Here is a 10,916-nt window from a genome sequence, read left to right on the forward strand (position 1 = left end):
TTCACTAGGTCCCCCCGCGTGGTTCTGGGATTTTTGCTCACCGTTCTTGTGATCATTCTGACCCCACGGGGTGGGATTTTGCGTGGAGCCCCAGATCGAGGGAGATTATCAGTGGTCTTGTATGTCTTCCATTTTCTAATTTTTGCTCCCACTGTTGATTTCTTCACTCCAAGCTGGTTGGCTATTGCAGATTCAGTCTTCCCAGCCTGGTGCAGGGCTACAATTTTGTTTCTGGTGTCCTTTGACAGCTCTTTGGTCTTCACCATAGTGGAGTTTGGAGTCAGACTGTTTGAGGGTGTGCACAGGTGTCTTTTTATACTGATAACAAGTTTAAACAGGTGCCATTACTACAGGTAATGAGTGGAGGAAAGAGGAGACTCTTAAAGAAGAAGTTACAGGTCTGTGAGAGCCAGAAATCTTGATTGTTTGTTTCTGACCAAATACTTATTTTCCACCATAATATGCAAATAAAATGATAAAAAAAACAGACAATGTGATTTTCTGGATTTTTTTTCTCAGTTTGTCTCCCATAGTTGAGGTCTACCTATGATGTAAATTACAGACGCCTCTCATCTTTTTAAGTGGTGGAACTTGCACTATTGCTGACTGACTAAATACTTTTTTGCCCCACTGTATACTTTGTTTTTCATTATGTTTGCTATGCAAATGAATGACATTGGCTTAAATTCCAGTTACGTCAATCTCTAATGAAACTTCTCAGTCTTAGTCAGAAGGACCAAAAAATTAAAGAAAGTTGGAACTTGTTAGCTGAATGTTCAAGATTCACTTGTTTTTTTGGATAGGGATGAGCTCCATTTTTAAAGTAGGTTTCTAAGTGATAATTTCAGCTAGGCACCAGATTACAAAGTAGAGACAAACGTAATGTAAATAATAAAAAAAAAACATTTTACAAACATGTTTTTGTATCCCTTTTCTGTCTCCTTGTGCAATCCCTACGATGATGTGCTAATTTGCTGCCATTTTACCCTTTGCACTGAACATGTGCATCCCCAGTTACTTCAGTCTGCAGATTTATTGAAATCTCATTCACAATTCCAATATTATGAGAGTATGTGCACACATTGAGTATTTTTCTGTACCAAGAACCACTGCATTGGCAGGAAAAAACGCATAAAATACACAGGTTTTTTACAAGAGTTTTTAATTTAAATTATATTTTCCCATTTAATTGAATGGGTGAAAAATGCTGCAAAAGAGTTGAAAGAATAGACATACTGCAAAAAATGCCGTGGTTCAAATCGGCATGGAAAAGAACAGGTGTCATGAGATTTGAGATCTCATTCATTTCTTACTTACTCATTTCTTAGAAAGTGTGAACAAGGCCAAATTATGCAGAGGGGTTTCCATTTGTAAATGCTCACTGGGAGATCTGCTAGTTTACCCTAAATGCCCAAAGCTGTTTCATATTTTTGAGTTTGACATTTTAGCTAAATATTTTTATGTTGTGCTCTAACATTTACTTTTATTGTGAGACATTCTAAATTTTGAACATTTTATTTGGAAGGAAGGGACTTGGGGAAAAATGAAAAACATTTCCTACATTTCTCAATTTTTCTTATACAATTGTGTCACATGTCTCACAGCAGGGTCCAATTGTTTTAACCTGCCTCCCTGGTATATAGGATACATGTATGTACAAAGCCCAATTATACAGGCATTATTTTGTAGGCATAAGATGGGGTTTAGACGAAAATTAATATGAGGAAGTACTTGATTATGTTTGAGGTAACATTCTGGCACTTTATCACAAGTGAGCATGACTTATGCAAATTGTAGCAATGTTACGACAGGAATTTTTTTTTTCACTTTATTTGTTTTTATTACTGCTTAAACTCTATATATCCTAGGGTTTATTGTAGTAGGAATAATGTATATTATTTTCCTTCCATTCTGTGACATTTCAGTGCAGTAGCAGTAGAGAAATGGGCGATATGTGTAGTATAAGTGTGTATTGACACATTCGTGTCGCACATCCTTACTCTGTTCCTTTTTTTTTTCTTTAGGGTCGCTCGCGGACTTATAATTACATTGGAGATACACACATTTGTTTTGGTTTTTTTAAAACTATCTCTGAAACCGTGAGTTTCGGAGCAAATCCTATTCTCATCCATTGTGCGGATCAGACACGTCCATTAAAGTCTATAGGAATCCTTATAAAATAGATTAAACAAAGGAGGCATACTTTGTACTTCAGATTTCCATCTGTTTTAACGTCTGAACTTATCCATTTGACTCTCATAAATGGATCAGTTAAAATGCAGAGAAAACTAGGACATATTTGATCTTTTTTTTTTTTTTTTTTTACAGGAATCCCCATAGATTTTAATGGCTGAGACTGATCTACAATATAGATGAGAATGGGATATTTTTTGAGTCTCACGGATTGGAAATTGATGTATACATGGATCAATAAGCTCTATGAGTTAGTATACTATTTTGAGGGGAAAAAATGGATAGCACTAGGACTTATCAATACAGCATATACAGTTACATAAAGTAAAGAGAATTAACAAAAGAAAAGAACTAAACCTGACATCACTGCAATGGCTTTAGAAATTAGCAGATGGAAGAAATCCGACTGAAAAACGTGGATCAAGCCTATACAGCGATGTATCTAACGACATTGAACTCGGTTCATAATTTGCCTGGTATTTTTTATCAGAAGTTACACCCACACACCTCACCTTGATGACTCATAACAGGGCTGGTCTTGTGATTTGGCTTCAATTTCAGAAAATTATGATATTCCCAACTTCCCTGATATCTTCACTTCTGATGATCACAGGCATTAAATATCTGTCATATTTTTTTATCAGAATATTACCTTTCCAGAGCTGACAACAGCCATGCCATGTTTTCTCTCTGGCTACTATTGATTTGGGGCTTATTGGCAGGTCTCACAATTATAAAAATAAAATCATATTCTTCCCCTATTAGTCCTGAAGGTGAAAATGTATGTCATATCAATATCGGATCTATACCCAATATTCTTAAGAGTACATTGGAGTCACAAAGTTTGTGGATGTTATTTTATCAAAGTAACTCATCCTGGAGAAGAGCCTACTTCTCCCTCTATCAGTCTTAATTACCTGTCCATACCAGCTAGTGTGAGCTTCAAAAGGAGTTTTAATTAGTTTTGTCACTTCTTAACTACCACCAATTTCCTTTCTGCCCCATATGTCAACTGTGTAATTCTTCTTCAAGGAGAGTTGTAGATTGTAAGCTCTTTCTCCTACTGAAGATAAATTTATGGATTTTTTTAATGTTTTCTCTGACACTCGGGTTTAATATTTTTTGTTTGTGCTTTCAAGTCTGTCCCCCCCCCCCAAAAAAAAAAATGCAAGTTAAACTTCTTGTTAAAAAAAAAAAAAAAATCAGACCTGTAGCTGTAGTATAGAATTTAGTGAATAAGTTACTGAAATTTGTTTTTCCGTATTCAAATAAGGGCACCGTGCACTGTTATGCGCCCTTGATTTACATACTGAGCTCTTTGCTATATAGATTGATCTCACTCAAGCTGGCCTTCCTGAAATCAATCAGCTGCTCTGCATTTCCCCATGGACATTGCAGGAGCCCAGCCACCCTCAGTGCCAGGGTGCACTCTCATCATTGGCACATGTCTGCAATACAGTACTGAGCAGTGCACACCAACAGGAGCCAGCAATGAGCACACATACTCACACTGTGTGAGTAAATAAAGTATCAAAAAAGGTTCCCTAAAAGCAATCGCTAAAATCCTTTTCTTTTGATGTGAAATATTCCAACCCGCTCAAAATATTTACTTTGCCTATTACTGTTACTAATTGTGATATTACCAGGAAGCACCCTATATTTAGGTACTTAGTGTGTGTGATTTTTTTATTTTTTAGAAATGTTGTAACAACATGCATGTAAATGTACAGCTAATGATATGCATTCTATGTATAGTGAATTCAGACCTGAATGACTGGAGTTACATACAGTCTAATATTTCCATATTTTTGGATTATATATTATGAAATTGGTCACGATAGCATGAAAATAAATAAGATTGCAAATGAGTTGATTTTTCTATCTGCTGTTAGCACTTCTGTTATGTCAACTTGCATACTACATGGTGTACAGCTTGTTTCCAAGGCGATCAACCACCAGTATGCTCAATATATAAATTCCAGGCTGAAGAGTTAAGCTCACATGTTCAGTGTTTGGTCATTATTTTACAATTTAGGGGCGGACAATGACAGCTTGGAGCCCCTGTGCAAGAAATGTGTCTGGGCCCCCCTCCTTTTATGGCGACAAAGCTATATATATATAATATATATAGCCACACACACATACATGTATATATATTACATAGTATCCTTTATTATGTATATTGCCGTCCCTTATACAGTGCCCTCTCTTGCTATGTACACCACCGTCCCTTACATATTGGATTATATAGAGCCCTGTTTTTTTTATTACATACTGTCCTCTCTTGTTAGATATATAATGCAATGATGGCTGATGGAGCATATTAAAGCTTATTTCCTAATGGAGGAGATGATGGACTGGTAGTCTGGTTACCGGCTCCTCCATCAGCAATCACTTTATATCTAACAAGAGAGTGGACTATGTAATAAGAGGGCGCTGTGAATAACAAAAATAACAAGAATACACTATGTAAGAGACAGTACTGTACATAACAGCAGAGGAAGCTATATTATTATTATTATTTATTATTATAGCGCCATTTATTCCATGGCGCTTTACATGTGAGGAGGGGTATACATAATAAAACAAGTACAATAATCTTGAACAATACAAGTCACAACTGGTACAGGAGGAGAGGACCCTGCCCGCGAGGGCTCACAATCTACAAGGGATGGGTGAGGATACAGTAGGTGAGGGTAGAGCTGGTCGTGCAGCGGTTTGGTCAATCGGTGGTTACTGCAGGTTGTAGGCTTGTCGGAAGAGGTAGGTCTTCAGGTTCTTTTTGAAGGTTTTGATGGTAGGCGAAAGTCTGATATGTTGTGGTAGAGAGTTCCAGAGTAGGAGGGATGCACGAGAAAAATCTTGTATGCGATTGTGGGAAGAGGAGATAAGAGGGGAGTAGGGAAGGAGATCTTGTGAGGATCGGAGGTTGTGTGCAGGTAAGTACCGGGAGACGAGGTCACAGATGTATGGAGGAGACAGGTTGTGGATGGCTTTGTATGTCATGGTTAGACTTTTGTACTGGAGTCTCTGGGTGATGGGGAGCCAGTGCAGGGATTGACAGAGGGGAGAGGCCAGGGAATAGCGGGGGGACAGGTGGATTAGTCGGGCAGCAGAGTTTAGAATAGATTGGAGGGGTGCCAGAGTGTTAGAGGGGAGGCCACAGAGCAGGAGGTTACAGTAGTCAAGGCGGGAGATGATGAGGGCATGGACTAGGGTTTTTGCAGATTCTTGGTTTAGAAATGTACGGATCCGTGAAATATTTTTGAGTTGGAGGCGGCAGGAAGTGGAAAGGGTTTGGATATGTGGTTTGAAGGAGAGATCAGTGTCAAGGATTACCCCAAGACAGCGGGCTTGTGGGATTGGGGATAGTGGGCAGCCGTTTACTGTAATGGATAGGTTTGTTGGGGAGGTCGTGGGAGATGGGGGAAAGATGATGAATTCTGTTTTGTCCATGTTAAGTTTTAGAAATCTAGTGGAGAAGAAGGATGAAATAGCAGACAGACATTGAGGGATTCTGGTTAGTAGGGAGGTGATATCTGGTCCAGAGATGTAGATCTGTGTGTCGTCAGCATAAAGATGATACTGAAAGCCGTGAGATTATATGAGCTGTCCCAGGCCAAAGGTGTAAATGGAGAAGAGCAGGGGTCCTAGAACTGAACCTTGCGGGACTCCGACAGATAGGGGGCGAGGTGAGGAGGTGGTGTGTGAGTGGGAGAAGCTGAATGTCTGTCAGTTAGGTATGACGAGATCCAGGATAGGGCCAAGTCTGTGATGCCAAGGGATGAGAGGGTCTGCAGCAGCAGCGAATGGTCCACTGTGTCAGTGGCAGAGGACAGGTCCAGGAGGAGGAGGATAGAGTAGTGTCGCTTGCTCTTGGCGGTTAATAGGTCATTGGTGACCTTAGTTAGGGCAGTTTCAGTGGAGTGGTGTGACCGGAAGCCTGATTGAAAGCGGTCGAAGAAGGAGCAGGAAGATAGATGGGAGGACAGTTCAAGATGGACATGTTGTTCCAGTAGTTTTGAGGCAAAGGGGAGAAGTGATATAGGGCGATGGCTAGATACAGAGGATGGGTCAAGAGAGGGCTTTTTGAGGATAGGTGTGATTGAGGCATGTTTAAAGCTTAAGGGGAAAATGCCAGTTGTTAGTGATAGGTTGAAGAGATGGGTTAGGGTTGGGATGAAGACTGTGGTGAGGTTTGGGATGAAGTGGGATGGGAGTGGGTCAAGTGCACAGGTGGTGAGATGCGATCTTGAGAGTAGAGTGGAGAGTCCGTCTTCTGTAATGGTTGAGAAGTTGGTTTTGGAGGTGGAGGGCTGGGTAGTTGGGAGGAAGGGTTCTGGGGGTTGTTTACTAAGACTGTCTCTGATGTTCTCAATCTTCTGCTTGAAAAATGAGGCAAAGTCTTCAGCTGAGGTGAGTGGGGAGGAAGGAGGTGCTGGGGGGCGGAGGAGAGAATTGAAGGTGTTGAATAACTGTTTGGGGTTGTGAGACAGGGAGGATATGAGAGATGAGAAGTCGGTTTGTTTTGCTGTGGCGAGCGTGGTTTTGAAAGTAGTGAGGGACTGTTTGAATGTGATAAAGTGCTCGTTGGAGTGGGATCTTTTCCATCTGCGCTCAGCAGCCCTGGAAGCTCGCCTCAGTTCTTTGGTCAGGCTGGTGTGCCAGGGCTGTCTGTTGATTTTGCGAGCTTTGGTATGTGTGAGAGGGGCAAGAGATTCCAAAGCTGCAGCTATTGTGGTGTTATATAGAGCGGCAGCATCATCCAGATTGTGTAAGGAACTTATGTCTGTGAGAGGGAGGAGGGATTCAGAGAGTGAGTGAAGATCAAGGTGTTTAAGATTTCTGCGAGGGTGTGAGAGTTTGTGGGGTGGGGGTTGTGGACAAGGATTGGAGAGGGAAGAGAATGTGAGTAGGTTGTGGTCAGAAAGAGGAAGAGGTGAGTTCGAGAGGTTAAGGGACGGAACCATATATAACTAGAGAGGATGGTATGTAATAAGGGACAGTGTTGTACATAATTAAAAAGGAAACTAAGTAACCAAGGATGGTGTTGTACATAATAAGTGAGTACACTATATTCTAAGGGACTGTGCTATCTATAATAAGTGAGTACACTATATACTAAGGGACTGTGTTAAACATAATAAACGATAATGTCTTCCTCCACCTCCCTCTGTTCCTAAATCCATTATAAATCCCCCTTCCTCCTTTCCTAATTCCCCACACCCCACATTGTCCTCCTCCTCCCGCATTGCCTTTTCCCCCAGCACCCCATCATTGCTCATTCCACCACCTCCATAATTTCTTCCTCTTCCCCCACCACCCCCATTATTGCCCTTTTCCACCACGACCATCATTGTCCTTTCCACCACCACCATCATTGCCAATTCCACCACCTCCATCATTGCTTTCTCCCCCACCGCCCCATAATTGCCCATTTCACCACCTCCATCATTGCTTTCTCCCCCACCACCCCATCCTTGTCCTTTCCACCACCTTCATCATTGCCTTCTCCCCGACCCTTCCCATCATTGCCCATTCCACCACCTCCATCATTTCCTTCTCCCCCACCACCTCCATCATTTCCTTCTCCCCCACCACCTACATCATTTCCTCTTCCCCCACCACCCCATCATTTACCAATTCCACCACCTCCATGATTTCCTCCACCACCCCTTTCTCCCCCACCACCCCATCATTGCCCTCTACTCCACCCCCATCATTGCCCTCTCCTCCACCTACACACACACACAGCACCACTCACCTCTCCGCACGCTCTCCCGCAGCCACAGCATCACTGCCAGCTTCCCCTCACTGGCACAGTGGCCACAGTGGATGTCATCCAGCTGCACCACTGACTTCTGTGACAGGAAGCAGGACGGATCATTGCAGCTCTGCTGCTATTTTCTCTTGTAGGCAGCGGAGCTGCAGGGATCTCTCCCTGCCTGCCACACATGAGGGCAATCTGGCCAGGGACCCCCCAAAGCCTCGGGGCCGGATAAACAGGCCAAATTGCCCTCATTATTAGCTGCCCTGCAGGAACCCCCCAGAGCCTCTGGGCCCCAGTGCAGCGGCACAGGCTGCTCATGCGGTATGTCCGCCCATGTTTTACATCAGTATTTGTAAGCCAAAACCAGGAGTGGGTGATAATACAGAAGTGGTGACGTATTGCTATTATACTTTTCCTCTGATTGTTCCACTCCTGGTTTTGGCTTACACATGCTGATGTAAAATACAAACCAAATACTGGACATGTGAACATGACCTTAAAGTCGTATTCCTATCTCTAAGATCCTATCCCAATTTGTAGTTGGTGTAATAATAATATTAGCAAACACCTCCAATAAGAAATGTAGTATAGTTCTTCTGATTGGCTATGTTGCTTACCCCATGTGCAGGGCATTGCACTAGGTTAGGCTAGTTTCACACTAGCGTTTTGAGGAGCTGTGGAGGGCTGCGGACTTCCTCCGTGAAGCCCCGCTCTCGGCTGTACCTCCGCCGCTAGCTCCGCCTACTTCTGCATGCGGCCTGCGTACCTATCTTTAACATTAGGTACGCAGGTCGTGCGGCTGTATGCGGAAGCATCCGCATGCGTCATTGTGACGATACGGAGAAAAAAAAGAAATTGCTACCAGCTGCGTCCAATGCTGGTCTCCGCATCGTCAAAACGACGCATGCGGAAGCATCCGCATACAGCCGCACGACCTGCATACCTAATGTTAAAGATAGGTACGCAGGCCGCATGCAGAAGTAGGCAGAGCTAGCGGCGGAGGTGCGGCTGAGGGCGGGGCTTCACGGAGGAAGTCTGTAGCTCCTCAAAACGCTAATGTGAAACCGGCCTTAGATAATCATGGCTGTAGCCACTAACCACTAACTGTCGCTATGTGAGTAGCCGTAACCATGGATATCTAAGCTACTGAAATGCCCTACACATGGAGTAAGTAACATGGCTAATCAGAAGAATTATGTACATTTCTAATAGGAGCTATTTTCTAATATTATTTTTATTACTACACCTACTACATATAGATAGAATATAGTATAGAGGTAGGATCTTGAAGATGGAAGTACCCATTTAACTCTGTCATCTCTCTTCATCTCGTTGATTTCCATACAGCAGCTAGCTGCTTATCTACCCTTCTCTCTCGGCTCCTGATGTGTTATTAGTCCTGCAAAATCACAATCCTGCAGCCTCCTACCATTGTTAATTTTCAGAGTAGTTGTCCTAGTCATTGCTCACTAGAGCCATAAGCTAGTTCCAATGCACTGTGATGTCTGTATAGAAATATAGTGATTGTGACAATGTAGAATCAGAACAATACCCAGACAGATTGGTGATGTGTCACAGTAGCAATGAGAAGTTCAATAGTAGAAGAAAGCTACTGATTCAGACCCGTCACTCAGGGAGTACCCGCACCCCAAGTAACAAAGGCCACAACTCGAGAATATCTGTTTAATAGCAACATTTTTTCTTTCGTCTTACTCCCCGACAAGCGATTGTCACAATTTTCTTGTCTATTTTTTTTTAGGTTTGTATTCGTAGTCCACCCCAAGAAATCATTGAATTACAACACCACCAACAGAAGCAACAGCAGGCGCCCATTCCAGTGCCAAGCCAGAAAAAACGAAAGCCTGTAAACGATGATCTAAGTCGACAACTGCTTTCTGAAGCAGCAGCAGTTTTAAACCAAAAAGAAGATGAATTTGATGCATTTGGTGTAACAGTTGCTGCAAAGCTGCGCAAAATGGATGACAAACAAAGACTATTATCAGAAGTTCTTATAACTGATATTTTGTTCAAGGGGATGATGAAGAAACTCACGGAAGAATCTAGCATTTCACTCTTTCAAATGCCACATTATGCTTGTCAGCCACCAAGTTGCTCTAACTCTATTGACTATAGTATTCAACATCAGGCAATGACTTCTCCTCGGCAAGATTATGTTTCCATTAATCATGAATATAGCTGTAGTCCTACACGGATGAGGGCAAATCAGTCCTTTTGTATGTCTCCGCTGCCCAACTCACATGTAATAGAACCCTCCCAGTACAAAGAAGAACATTTGTAACACTGACATTCAACACTTTAGTGTTTTTATTGGGACACTACAATTAAAGCTGTTCCTTTATTAGGATATAATTTAATTTGTTTTTATTACGAACTTGGCATTTTCTGTTTTATATTAAATTTTATAATTATTATGGCTTTTTATAGTTTCTTAACAACAAAAGGAAAATGGGGTAAGTGGTAATAGAAAACAACTATAAACTTGTACTACCACATATACAGTACTTTGGTAGTGATGACTGTGTACAAAATAATCAGTTTAGTTGACACTAAGCAGTGTATGTGTGCTTGTAGTGCAAGCAGAAACTCGATTGACTATTACAGCAGTAACTACTTTGTGTGCTGCAAATATAAGTAATCTAAAGCCCAAAACACAAAGGTGCCAATTCAAAATTGCAGTGTCACTTGGCTTTTTTTGTCTAGTTTTTGGAGTTTTTCACCGATTTTTCATTTGCACCTTTTTAAAGCTTATTTTGTGTTTACCTAATGGGAATCTTTCACCAGCTTTTCTTACCCCATCTGAGAGCAGCATAATGCACGGGCAGAGAACCTGATTCCAGCGAAGTCACTTACTAAGCTGCTTATTAAAGGTTCAATAATCTCCTGTTGATAAAACTTTAATTTTATCAGTAGAGGGCTAGTTGTCACGTGCTAT

General features: G+C 41.8%; 1 protein-coding gene across 2 annotated transcripts in view; it reads left to right on the forward strand.

Moving 5' to 3' along the window:
• The window catches only part of LOC138681717 (uncharacterized), a 74,178-nt gene extending 63,783 nt beyond the window's left edge, over positions 1–10,395 (forward strand). For both annotated transcript variants that reach the window (XM_069769501.1, XM_069769502.1), the window contains exon 4: positions 9,723–10,395. In XM_069769501.1, the coding sequence (XP_069625602.1) occupies positions 9,723–10,262 (540 nt within the window). In that variant the 3' untranslated portion in view covers positions 10,263–10,395. The remainder of the gene's footprint in view (positions 1–9,722) is intronic.
• Positions 10,396–10,916: the final 521 nt, after the last annotated feature.

The sequence above is a fragment of the Ranitomeya imitator genome, chromosome 5 (assembly GCF_032444005.1).
Source record: "Ranitomeya imitator isolate aRanImi1 chromosome 5, aRanImi1.pri, whole genome shotgun sequence".
Classification (NCBI taxonomy): Eukaryota; Metazoa; Chordata; class Amphibia; order Anura; family Dendrobatidae; genus Ranitomeya; species Ranitomeya imitator.